The sequence below is a fragment of the Anabrus simplex genome, chromosome 3 (assembly GCF_040414725.1).
Source record: "Anabrus simplex isolate iqAnaSimp1 chromosome 3, ASM4041472v1, whole genome shotgun sequence".
Taxonomy (NCBI): Eukaryota; Metazoa; Arthropoda; class Insecta; order Orthoptera; family Tettigoniidae; genus Anabrus; species Anabrus simplex.
In genome coordinates, this window is record NC_090267.1 from 438,355,613 (window position 1) to 438,369,471 (window position 13,859).

A 13,859-nucleotide genomic window follows, 5' to 3' on the forward strand; every position below is an offset into this window, starting at 1 on the left:
GAAGCGGCCGTGGCCTTACTTAAGGTACAGCCCCAGCATTTGCCTGGTGTGAAAATGGGAAACCACGGAAAACCATCACACGGTGAAACAATTTGTCACTTTGTTGTAAGATGATTCTAGGATTTAACCATAACATTTGATTCAGATCAGGAAGCTACCTGTAGCCAAAGTGAACTGGAATGCATTAACTCATAAAATAATGACAATAATAAATTACTGTATATAAGGTGGGCGTTGCGTCATAAACTTCGGTAGTCTAAGGACTATAAGGGAAAAACCAGACACATACACTGTACCAAGCACCACTGTACCACCGAAAGTGAATCCGACGAACAGAATATGTCTTTGATTTTACCTTCATCCATTCCACAAAGAATTAACTAGCAGAAAACTGAATGAAGGCTCCACTGGTTTACCTCCGCAAACAAACAAACCAACAAACAAACGGCTGCATCAACAGCAGAATGATAAGGTGTTTCAGATATATCATATTAATGAAATGGCGAAATCCAATTCTAAGCAAGTTATTACACCCACATTCGAACTCTCTTTAACCTTCGCTTTAATACTAAAAGAGTTCCAGGTCGCTAATACCAGCAGGAACAAGTTGCGTAGCGGTTTGGAGGGTTAAAGACATACAAGTGCATTTTCTGGAAGCCATTTCATGGCTCAAATAGAATCCGGGAAGCGGAAGCCAGAAACTAGTCGATAATGCGTCAGCCTGTCTTTAAGCCCAGGCAAGCTGGCAACGTCACAACGATTGCATCAAAAAAGTGGGCCAATCTTCACGGAGACTGAAATGCTTGCTCAGTTACTGCTACATTGCTTGTCTCATTGCAAAACTGTCAACTTGGCAACGGTAATAGAAAGCGCTCTCATCCCAACTCAAATTATGATATATGTAGCTAACGTAATATGCGAGCGGTTATTGGTCCACAGTAGGTATGCCAGAAATGCCATCCGAAATAGTCTACCTCACGGCAAAATCCGGAGATACTTTGTATTGTGTAAGCGACTGTCACCATTGATTATGTAACTATTATTACAACAAAGACTAATGCTTAACTAAGCAGAAATTTGTGAACTGCTTCACTGGCTACTGCTACCGGATTGTAAGCCAACAGACGTGCTGTTTAGAAATCCGTACGACATCGAATCAGACAGCGGTCAACGAAGGTCTAGCGTACACAAACTATAAGGAAATTAAATACTGCGCTCTCAGCAAAATTACAGTTCAACTCAAACATTAATGTCATGTTTGTTTCCTTCCCTCTCCTATCCCATCGTCGCCATAAAACCTATCTGTATCGGTGCGACGTAAAGAAAAATTGTAAAAAAAAAAAAAAAATACGAACTATAACTGCAGAGAGCATTTATGTTCGGGGTTGCCTTTTCTTGATGGATGCAGTACTTTTTTTCCGTCTATTATTGGCAGAGGCCAGTGCAGATTGTAGCTTCCACCTAAGTTCCAGTGGCATAGATGGCTATGACAATATGGAAGCTGCCGGGGTATGTGGGTAGTTCTAAGCAATGACATTCAGAGCACAAGTGCTTCAGAATGTTATGAAAGGTGCAACTCGTAGTGCCAAAAGCTCTTTATACTCCAGCGAGAAAAGGAATGGCGAACTAATTCACTTCTCATCTTGTCCAACACGCCTCGTTTCAGCGCCACCAATGTTTTTTAATTATTTTTTATTATACGGTTTCTACCTGTGCTATCTGAGGATCCAACCAGTCTCTAGGCTGATGTCCTAACAAACACAACCATAATACACACCAGGAAATCAGGACATGTGATGAAAATGCCAGGGGAAAGAGCTGTAAAAAATGTCAGACTAAGGGTAAACCGGCCCGGGTTCGATTCTCGGCCGGGTCAAGGGTTTTTGTGTGTAAATGATTAATATCCCTGGCCTGGGGACTGGGTATATGTGACGTCCTTAACGTTCCTTTCCTCACATTCAACACGCAGGTTCCTATCATATGGTAAAAGTAGTGTCAAAAGATCTGCAGAGGTCAACGCCACGAACAAATATTTTTTAAGAAAAGGGTACGCCGGATAATCAAAGAAGGAAAAGAAGATCCAGAATGAGAACTCAAGAAAAATAAGACTGAGGACATTGAGAGCAGCAACTGTTGATCGAGAAGCAATTGAAGGAATTGTCAAATTACGCGATCACTGTGCCAAGAAAGCAGAATTTGCAGATATAATCATAATCGCTGCTACAGCCTCTTGCTTACCCAGCTCGTTGCCATGCGAGAAGGGAGTTACAAAATATCCCCCACAGAGAAGTAAGACAAGAGAACAATGAAAACCCGTCTCTCATCTTGTTATGGACTCCGAATGATAATTTGCAATACTTTTCGAGTAACGGTTAATTCGAAGTTATTGTCGCACATGTTTTCCTGTTATTGAATAATGCTTTATTTATCGGGTGCCAGATGGTGAAGATCAATGTTGAAAGCGCTCCAGCTTTATCACTGACTGCAATGAGTTTCCACAGTCAAATAGATCCTCAAGCTCTTCTCAAGAGGTAACATTCAGGCAATCTGCGAACCAATTTCGAGTTCACTGGGTGGTTAGGGACGCGCAACTGTGAGTTTGCATCCGGGAGATAGCGGGTTCGAACTCCGATGCGACCAAGGAAAAGGAACTCCACTGAAGAGGTCTAAGGCTGAATTAATTTAACTTGGTAGATTTAAAATCTTAATCTAATTAACAGGAGAACAATGAGATCGGACTTGCAAGAGTCCTATGCACCAAGCTGAGTGGCTCATACGGTAGAGGCACTGGTCTTCTTAGCCCAAGTTAGCTGGTTTGATCCTGGCTCAGTCTGGTGGTATTCGAGGTGCTCAAATCCACCAGCCTTGTGTTCGTAAATTTACCAGCACGTAAATGAACACACGTGAGACAATATTCCGACACCTCGGCGTCTTCGAAAGCCATGAAGACTAGTTAGTGTGACGTAAAACCAATTTCTTCCCCTGGATTAACAATCAGCCAACGAATTCCATACAAGATTATTCAACTGATGACTATAATGTTGGCTGCTCTGGAAAAGTATTTGAAGGAATGAATGATCCCCGGGTTTACCACCTTGTTACCTCTGGGACTTCAGCACAGAGGAGAAAACACCTGACCTCTGAACAAGATCTGCAGCTTTCCAATGCTTAGGAATTGGCTCTGGGTCGCCTCTTAATCTATTTGCTTCTCACTTCCCAGAAAAGTGAAGAGCACAAAGGTTCTGAAAGATGGAATGGGGAAGAGGACATCCGTGCGCCGGCTTGCGCGCCTCATCCAGGCAGGCACAAGCACTCTCACTATTCTGACGTCACCCGACGGACCGAATCGATACGAACTGACGTCAACACGGGCGGGCCTTCGTCCCCATGGGCTACTGCAGAGCCAAGCTATTTCGAGTGGTCGAGTCCGCCTGCTACGTCATAGGCCCATCGATCAGCAACACACTGCAGCTTATAATATAGCTATCCTCAAGCGAACATTAGTTCCGGATTGACGCCATATCCCGACTTCTGAAACGAGCCAAGTTCCTCTTAGATCACCTGCTCCGTAAAAGCCAAAGTCACACTTGTCGCCGGATCTCGCTTACTTCGACAGCAATGTAGACGGAGAAAACCATGAGTTGTTAGCAAAACTATAAGGGCAAGCAGGTAGGTCATGACACTACATGAATACAAGAAATGACAGGATGTATTCCTGGAGTTGGCTGTCGACAGCAATAAGGCAAACATTAGCTAGGCTTTACATTGGTAGATGTCCTAAATTGATAAGTAAGCGCTGAACATGGTTAAGATATAAGTACTTCTCAGAAATTTCTTTTCATACATGTTCAGCGTTTTGAAAACAGTGACGGAACAGCCCATCAAGTGAGTACTTCCGGCTTGCTTGGCATTACGAAACGCGCTGGGATATCTATACATAGCGCGGTAATCAAAGCTGAGTCCCTATCGATTAGTTCGTTACAAATACTTTACGACGTGGGAGTCTATAAATTAAATAATCTTGGCGCAACGCGTTAAATAAATCATTCAGTAGCGGCGTATGTTAGTTGAGTGAGCTAATGGAAGCCCTTGGTAGGGCCTCTCAGTTTTGCTGGCTGCGCCACTTCCGCGTTCCCTCGTCCAGCAGCCAGTGAGCGAGAGAGACAGACAAGCTCAGCCGGGTTCAAGGCTGGCCGTCAGGCTATGATAACACTCGCACCTTGTGCCACCTCGCTTCCTGCTTGCATACTATACGGACAGCCATCTTCTACGACTTCGGTACCAGTATCTAGCGGCAAACAGTGTGCGACGTAAGTGTTGTTCATGACTACAGCAGAGATGAATCGAGAAGTGCCCTGTATTCAACATATGGCTAGAGTTCGGAAGTAAAGAAGCACAAAATATGCAAGCAAATATGCCCTAAAAACTAGCTAAACATAACCTAAAAAAGGGTAAAATATAACTTAAGCATTTTAAGGATAGGTTGCAAGTATTAAACTGTTACTTTTTTTTTTTTTTTGCTAGGGGCTTTACGTCGCGCCGACACAGATAGGTTTTATGGCGACGATGGAATAGGAAAGGCCTAGGAGTTGGAAGGAAGCGGCCGTGGCCTTAATTAAGGTACAGCCCCAGCATTTGCCTGGTGTGAAAATGGGAAACCACGGAAAACCATTTTCAGGGCTACCGATAGTGGGATTCGAACCTACTATCTCCCGGATTAAACTGTTACTAACATGTCAAGAAGTGTTCAGTGCCCAGACACACTTAATGATGTAGATTGACAGAGCTACAGGAGGTAAATTAAAACCTTATACTTCTTTCAGTATCATAGGCCTGAAGAGCAGTTCTACTGAAAGGGACCTAAAATGAAGTATTAGCATGCTTCTTTCGTATCTGTCGGTGTACATTCGTACAGTATCTCTTGGAATCATGTCTTCTAAACCTCCTACCTATCTTTATTGGGAAAAGAAAGAAAAAAAAATACATCTACTACAGTATTTTGAAACCCTGTGTTTGAAATTCGATGCAGATAAGACGTACCTTGTTAAAAACACCGCGTCGACTTCAACTAAAATGGACAAAATATGACCACATTATTGCCTTACATCACTAAAATGGACAAAATATGACCAAATTATTGCCTCACATCACTAAAATGGACAAAATATGACCAAAGCAATCAAAATGCATTTATGTTCTACATCAAATTGCTTTAATCTGGGTCAGGGACCCACCATTCCGTTATGTTTGAGATTTGTGGTAAAATTACCTAAGGAAAGGAATATGACTTTTCCTTAACATCTGAACCTTACAAATTAGTATTTTCGACCTGATTAAATTACAGGTTACCAGTAGAGCTTTATTTGTCTCTTGTAGTTGTGCATGGAATCTATATTTATAATAGGGCCTATATACTGTTTTTTCTTTTTGTGGTACACAGAAGTGTAATAAATCATTGGACATACAGTTGAAAAGATGCACCGGTAATTAATTCTCTACCCCCAGCTCTTTCCTGCGCCAAGTGCGGAAATCCAAGGAGAAACCTATTATTATTATTATTATTTGGTGGATTTCTTGAGTCTTGGCACTCAAAAGAAAGCAAGAACTTGAAGAAATCAAGAAAAGAAGAGAGTAAGATCATTAGGAAAATCTTAGGAGCAAGATACGCCTAAGAAGGTTACAAGTTACAATCAATCAAAACAGCAGAAAAGTTCTCAAACATCGAAATTGACATTAGGAAAAGACGAATGAAATTCTTCAGTCATCTACCTAGACTACCAGAAAATCGATTGGCAAATATTGTGTAACCTCGCTTAAGAACTCAACACCCTGGCTTAACGAACTTCGAAAGAAGCTCGAAAACGCAAACTTAATTCAACAGGCATTCTAGAAAAAGACATCTTTAGACAAAAAGTAAACAACTGGGAAGCTACATCAGAGCAACCACAACAAAACAGTACAGACCAAAGTGGTCGGAAGAACGTAAACAAGCCTTCTCGGAAAGAAAGAAAGAAAGAAAGAAAGAAAGCCTCTTGGAACAACAAGCACCCACAGAAGAAATGATTGAGTTATTTGCTTAACGTCTTCCAATATTGGGAGAATTCGCTAATAATAATAATAATAATAATAATAATAATAATAATAATAATAATAATAATAATAATAGTCTAATAATAATATGACACGGCAGTTTTAGATTGGGCACCATTTAGGCCAGCTGCAATTCAATTTCGACGTTCTGTTTTATTCTTATCAGATGGCAGAGAAACACATATCTGGTAGGTGACCTAGGGCTGAGTTCTAATTCATTTTGTCGGATAAACAATAAGGTATCGCTAGAGACTATCTACAAGCCGAGAGGATCCACATAGACTGTTTTCTCATGCGAGTGCAGATTACTACCGCAAATTACAATTAGATGATCGCCCCGCTTGTCATAATAAGAGCATAATGCTACCAAAGACAAATGTAAATATCCCTACTACAAGGTGAAAATGCAAATGAGAATGAACACTTACTAAAGCGAACAACAAGTATAATCTAGCCCGGACAACAGTTCTGTTATGAAATTTGCATAAACATTAGGGCCCCGGGACAGCGTACTGGCCTTCGGTTCAGAGGATCCCGGGTTCGATTCCCGGCCGGGTCGGAGATTTTAATCGCTTCTGATTAATTCTTCTGGCTCGGGGACCGAGTGTATGTGTCCGTCACAACACTCTCCTCATCATATTCAGACAACACACTACAATACCAACCGCCACAGAAACACGCAATAGTGATTACATTCCTCCACACAGGGTTGGCGTCAGGAAGGGCATCCAGCCGTAAACAGGGCCAAATCCACATGTGCGACGCAGTTCGCTCCCGTGACCCCACAGGTGTGGAGGGAAAAGCGGTAGGATAAAATGCACATCACAGTTTCTGAAGTTCACGTAGGATCTGCAAGACAGGAAGGAAGCTTGGGGACGAGCAGCATTAGAAAATATCATTCTTGAGGTAGTAGAGAAGGGTAAGTAAGGGAGATGACGTGGTTTAGTTGCTAAGGCAACAACGATCTCAACTCCAGAAAGGGGGTGTTGAGTCATCAGTAAAAGGGAGGATTAGTCACCAGGGGTGATCTGATGCTGGGGAAGCTACCCACTTGCAAAATACTGCTTGTTCTTTGTAAGATTTAGCCCAATGAACATTATATTTTGCTAACAACCAATATACGCACGAGTGAAGAAATTACCTTCAATGGTATTGAACACGTAATTCTCTTTAAACATAACTTTACTCTTAAGAGGACGGATAGAAACTTTCTCCAGCGACAGAGGACTGCAGAGCAATGACTAGAAATTAGAAACTTGTCCGCTCTTATCTGGACGATTCCAAACATATTCTTCATCCTATTCAAATGAACAGCAATGACTACCACTCACTTGATTTGGAATGTGAAGTGACTGTGGATTTGTTTACATGTACATTCTATTCTCATGCTGCATGATATTTGAAACGTTACACTCGCCCGACTCGTTGGCTGAATGGTCAGCGTACTGGCCTTCGGTTCAGAGGGTCCCGGGTTCGATTCCTGGCCGCATCGGGGATTTTAATCGCTTCTGATTAATTCTTCTGGCTCGGGGACTGGGTGTATGTATCCATCCCAACACTCTTCTCACCATATTCAGACAACACACTACAATACCAACCACCACAGAAACACTCAATAGTGATTACATTCCTCCGCACAGGGTTGGCGTTGGCATCCAGCCGTAAACAGGGCCAAATCCACATGTGCGACGCAGTTCGCTCCCGCGACCCCACAGGCGTGGGGAAAAAGCGGTAGCAAAATAAGAAGACACAAACAAAACATTTAAAAATTGAAATATTTTCCCGACCTTTCCTCCAATTCACTGAGGTCGTGTTATTATTACAATAATATTTAATAGCGAGAGGAATGAACAAAACCCATCCAAAGGTCTGAGTCCTGACATTGACCGTATAGATCTGCTCTTCCGATGTTCTTACATCCATTCCCGCCAAACAGACAAGCTTCGCTTCCAATTATCAAGTACACCGACTCATTCCAGAATTAGTTTCTCACCTGAAATTATCCTTTAAAATTTGGGTAAACCTCGTTAACTACAAGCAAAATCAATCGACTTCGTCCTTTCCAAAACAGAGAGAGAGAGAGAGAGAGAGAGAGAGAGAGAGAGTTCTTCAAGGGTTCTTATGCGAATTCAGGATTGGTGCACGATGACTGGTATCATCCCCGAATTTTTACCAACCCGATAGTAATGTAAATCCCAGCCAATATTTGTAAGACTTTTGGAATGAAGAGTCTCTCCCTCTGTGGTTCTGATTCCTCGAAAAATTGGTGATCCCATAGTTACAATCACAATATGACCTGTCACGCAAAATTACAGACTTGCTTGCAATCTGATACGCATAGGCTAAGCCAAGTAAACGATGTAATACCTGCACAATTACGGTTCAAACACAGTGTTAAAACTCGTTAAATAAGGAATTACGGAAGATTAATGTCAGAAATTCACACTGTAGTCACGGAAAGGCCAGATCACCATCAGGGTTGCTATGCTTTGGGTTTTATTTGGTTTTATTGTCTCACACTATAATCGTAAACTAATAACATTATTATTTTATTTTAACAGTATATTTGGACAATCAATAAGCCATCTTTCAGTTTCCTAATGAGATACTTCTTCCAACAAAAAATACATGTCTAAGACATCGTCATGACGCACATGCTGAGTCAATAACCCGGCACAAGCTCATTAAAATATCGACAAGAAATAATACAGAGAGCAGGAAAATATTAATTTTTAAAAAATCATATTGTATGTCTTTCAAAAATGGAGTAATTTAATGCCAGGTTGAACCTTTCGGCTGTGGGCCCCATATAACGCGATAATAAATCAACCTTTGTAGGTACCTGCAATGAAAAACGCCCAAATTTCACCTGAATGTGTCGAGACTACTTCACACCTCGAACAGGGGAGACTAAAGAGATAAAATACTGTAGTCCTAATGGAAAATAAAGACTGAGTGGCTCAGACGGTTTAGAAGCTAGCCTTCTGACCCAACTTGGTAGGTTCGAAGGTGCTCAAATACGTCAGTCTCGTGTCAGTAGATTTATTGGAACGTAAAAGAACCCTTACGTGACAACATTCCGGCACCTCGGTGTCTCCGAAAACAGTCGACAAATTGAGCCCAAGTTATCGTGTTCGATTCCGGACTATTTCGGTGGTATTCGGAGGTGCTCAAATACGCCATCCTCGTATTGGTACACTCACCGGTACCTACGTAAAAGAAATCTTGGGAGACAACATTCCCGCACCTCGGCTCCGCCTAAAACCCTAAAATCAATTAGAGGGACGTTAAATTAATATTATGATTATTATTATTGAAAATGAAGGCAGTATAAAATAGCCTACTGCACTTGAGGACTAACTTATTCCTCTTAAAAACAAGTTTTCTTTGTTTCATCTGCAAACAAAATTCTAGACCCTTCCCATCTGAAAAAGCACTTCCAGGCAAGCGGAAGACGGGCGGAATAAGGCACGTTATGTCACAGCAAGCTTCTAATTCAATCGTAAACAATAACGGCTCCCTCCATCATAATTAAAAGTTATTTTAATGCAGCAGCAGTAGCAAAACATGCGCAATGCGACGCGTCAAGGCCAAGGAGTGTGCGACGAGACGCTCCGAAGTCACGTGACCCGTCATCCCTATCAACAAGTTTCCAAGTCGCGGGGAGGGGGAGAAGGGAAAATATAACCGTGCACTTTACAAAGAATCCCAGAGTCGGCAATGGAAACATTATTTATGAAACAAATTTAGATCCCAGGAAACCGAACTTGAAGTAGTTTCAAGTTCGTCAATGATATGCATATCAAAAAGTGATGAAAACCAAATATGGACATCACAGAGCAACAAATTATTCTTCATAATATTCAAAATTAAAAAGTAGAAATCACACGGTCAATGAAAAAGGTGTTAACGTATGTTCAAGATATCATCGGGAAAACAACTAAGATTCGCCACCGGCCAACTGAAGAGAGAAGCTAGTTTTCCGAGGCATATTTAGCACAGCTTCTTTCACCAATCACAGAAGGATGCGGGATGTAAGACAAATCTTTCTGTCGCGTTCCAAATGGTTAAAATCAAATCTGCTGCTTCCGAGAAGCGTGTAGCAATCATGGGGCTAAAAGTGAGATGGACTTGCTTTCACTTCCTAGTCAAAGACTTCGCCAGCGATCTTTCACGTCCGATGGTCCCTTTGTCAACTTCTGGATTTTTCCACGCCGACAGTTGTGAGACATAGAGGCCTTTATTTCACTGCCTTTCATGGCTCACCTATTATTTAATTATATAAGTGGTCCGAACTCATCTTCGTCCGAATTCAATGAGTGATAATCTCACCCCATTAACTACAAAAATGGCTCTTGGATTCTCACCAGACTATCTTGGCTCAAATCCCGGTCAGTGCAAGTAAGAATTCCTAAATGGAAAAACATACCTCAATGGTTCGGATTCCATGAAAATTTGCAATTCCTGTAAGCAATGAACGAATAATAGTTATGTGAATTCCCAGCTTCCTGCTTTCCTTCCCTGAACCAACTACGTCCAATGCAAAACAAGTTGATTAGCATGATCTGAGAAACTAACCAAACACTTTGTCCTTAATACAAAGTACAGCGACAGCAAGCTCCAACAGACACATTAAAACTTTGTTAAAATTAAAAACACCAGAATGCCTTCCACTAAAATATTCCCCTTTCAGACGAATTCTGTTCGAACAACTTTCATGGGGTCATATGCCGTAAACATCCTCAGCTCATCCTTTTGCAGTCAGTGGCCACGAAACAATTTCGATCAGGGTGATTACGAACCTATGAGGGTAAAATGTTTGGTACAGTGGATGAAATGAGAGAGATTTGAATCTAGAAACTATTTTTTTTTTTTGCTAGGGGCTTTACGTCGCACCGACACAGATAGGTCTTATGGCGACGATGGGATAGGAAAGGCCTAGGAGCTGGAAGGAAGCGGCCGTGGCCTTAATTAAGGTACAGCCCCAGCATTTGCCTGGTGTGAAAATGGGAAACCACAGAAAACCATTTTCAGGGCTGCCGATAGTGGGATTCGAACCTACTATCTCCCGGATGCAGAAACAATTTTTTGTAACCAGCAAGTCTCGATTAATCCAGAACACAATAATTACAGGAACTAGTATGGAAAAGTACATGCGGGGCGCGCGCGAAGCCGGAACTAGAGTTCTCTTCTCCAGGTCGTAGGTGATTACGAAAACTACGTAACAGAGCACAGTGCTGAAATTAGTGATGGAGGAGGTCTGACCAGGGTTACAAACACGTCGCCAGTTTTAAGAGCGGATACCGTGAACGCCTTGAACATTCGTCGGGACTAATGGAAATATATGTAGGTCTTAATTAAGTTCTTAGTATGCTAATGTAGCAATAAATTAAACGCGTATTACTGTAATTTTCATTTCATAATAATTACTTTTTGGTCGGGCTGAGTAGCTCAGGCGGTACAGGGCTTGTTTTCTGGGCTCACAGTTGGCAGGTTCGATTATATTTGAAGGTGCTCAAATACGCCATATCCAGCAATATATTAACCGGTACGTAAAATAACTCCAGCGGAACAATACTTGGACACCTCGTAGTCTATGCAAGCCGCAAAGTGGTTAATGGGATGTAAAACCACAAACATCATTATTAATTCTGTTTTGTTAGTTAAAATAAATAAGAACTTTCCTGGGCAAAGTTTTGTAAGTAAAATGCATTCTTGTGTAGGATAAATATAACTAATCCACTGAAGTCTTGATCCCACACCTGTGGGGTCACGGGTGCTTTTGTCGCACATGTGGATTTGGCAGTTTTACGGCCGGATGCCCTTCCTAAAGCCAACCCTGTATAGAGGGATGTAATCACTATTGCATGTTTCTGTGGTGGTTGGTAGTGAAGTGTGTTGTGTGAATATGAAGAGAAAAGTGTTGGGACAAACACAAACACCCACTCCCCGGGCCAGAGGAATTAATCCCGACCCGGCAGGGAATCAAACCCGGGACCCTCTGAACCGAAGGTCTCAACGCTGACCATTCAGCCAATGAGTCGGACCCACTGAAATCTTGATTATTTACATTTATTTTACGTTTTTATGAATCCAGATGAAACCTCCCGGGGTGACCGCAGACAAAGCATCCCACGCACCCTCTCACGAGTTAAGAAAGTGAGGGAGAAAGGAAAAGAGGCATCTGTCAAAAATAAAATGCAAAAGAAAGGAGACAGTAGGGAGGGTTTATTATCCAGACAGTCATAAAAAAAATCAAGACTAGGGGAATCCCTCTTTTTGTGTGTGTGTAAGCTATTATTGGAAGAGAAAGCGTGAATAGGTCAGGGACGACTGAGGGGGTTGCTTGGATCTACCCTCGGTTGTGCAGCTACCTGCTGCCAAGTTTCACTTTCTCTGCTTAGCGCGCCGCGGGCCGGAAAGCAGGTCACCCACCACACCTCCACTCGCAGCCAGCCAGATATCCAGTTCAAGTTCAACAAGGGCCGTGCCTGCCAACTTTAACACACCCGCCAGCCTGTCTTATCAGCTGCGTCCACACATCATAAACAACAACTTGCCATGCACAAATAACAAAATATATAAGCACATTCTTCTACGAACACAGGCATTTCATCTGTCTTTCATTCATGTGGCAGTCATCAAAAATATGTGCCCGATGTTAACCTCTCAAAAACACACACTATTTTTCCTTCTAAGATGTACCTCTTTCGTGGTAAAACTTGACGAGAAAGAAATGTACTAAGAGCAAAGGAATATTTCCATAAAACCATACCACTTGTATGCGTTTCTAACCAAATAAAAAAATCTTGTAATTAAAGTGAAAACAGGTATATTGCTTAATAATAAAAAATAAGATAAACTACGTACACAAAACTTAATTTTAATTTAGTACTTACGGTAACGCTTCATTAAAGATTTCTTGTACGCTTTACAATTCTTGCCGCCAACTAACATCCTCCCTGATTGGACATCTGAATCGTCCGAGTCCGTACAGCAGTCCCGACAAGGGCTCAGAGGGGGCGAGCCACATTTGCTTCGCGCGGAGTTCAAACTCAGATCCAGCGGTAGATCCATTCTGTTCACTTCCAACATTACGGAGCCAAAGAACGATGGACTTACGACAAACAGTAACAACGCACAAAAAACTCACGCGTATCCATGGTAACAGCAAGTATTTACAACACTTGTCACTGACATAACACCTCAGACACAAGTCACAGGATGTTTCTGGAATTTAAATATTTTTGACAACTAAACTGAAATAGAACACACGTAATCACACGTTGGTCAACGCTGTTCGATAGTTAATAACTTTACACACACACCAAGAATAATGTGAAGTTCAGTTGTTTCGCACGAAGTAGTATGATGAGCGTTTTTGCTATTCCACTACAGACAGTTTGGCGCTCCACCACACTCTATCGTTTCCACAAGCCGACTGGATGCCCGGACTGGCCCACTGACTCACATCCCAGGCTCTCGGCGGAAGCCGGCCGCCTTCGGCTGCTTTCGCCGCGCGCGCCTCGGCTCCTGTCGGCATTCTCGAGCCAGAAACGCTCCAATCAGGAAAGGTGGGAGCAGTTTGTTATTTAAATCTCGTTTTTCCCCAAGTCGTGTGTACGTTTGTCGCAGCCGTGTCATATCAGTTTCACTTGCTCGTTGGCCTAATTCTCCACTTAATGAGTCTTTTCTTGCACTTTCATACGAGCTTTCGTTTACACTTCCAACCGTGTAATTACAGTACACACTACTTCGGATAACTTCGT

General features: G+C 42.1%; 1 protein-coding gene across 3 annotated transcripts in view; it reads right to left on the minus strand.

Annotated features, from left to right (window-relative positions):
• Eip74EF (Ecdysone-induced protein E74) overlaps positions 1–13,859 on the minus strand; it is a 570,400-nt gene that overhangs the window by 45,498 nt on the left and 511,043 nt on the right. Inside the window, exon 1 of one of the 3 annotated variants that reach the window (XM_067143500.2) lies at positions 12,990–13,516. The exons of the other annotated variants lie outside the window; for them this stretch is intronic. Within the exon in view, the coding sequence (XP_066999601.1) occupies positions 12,990–13,185 (196 nt within the window). The 5' untranslated portion in view covers positions 13,186–13,516. Of the gene's footprint in view, positions 1–12,989; positions 13,517–13,859 lie in introns of those variants that run through there. 3 annotated transcript variants of the gene reach the window in all.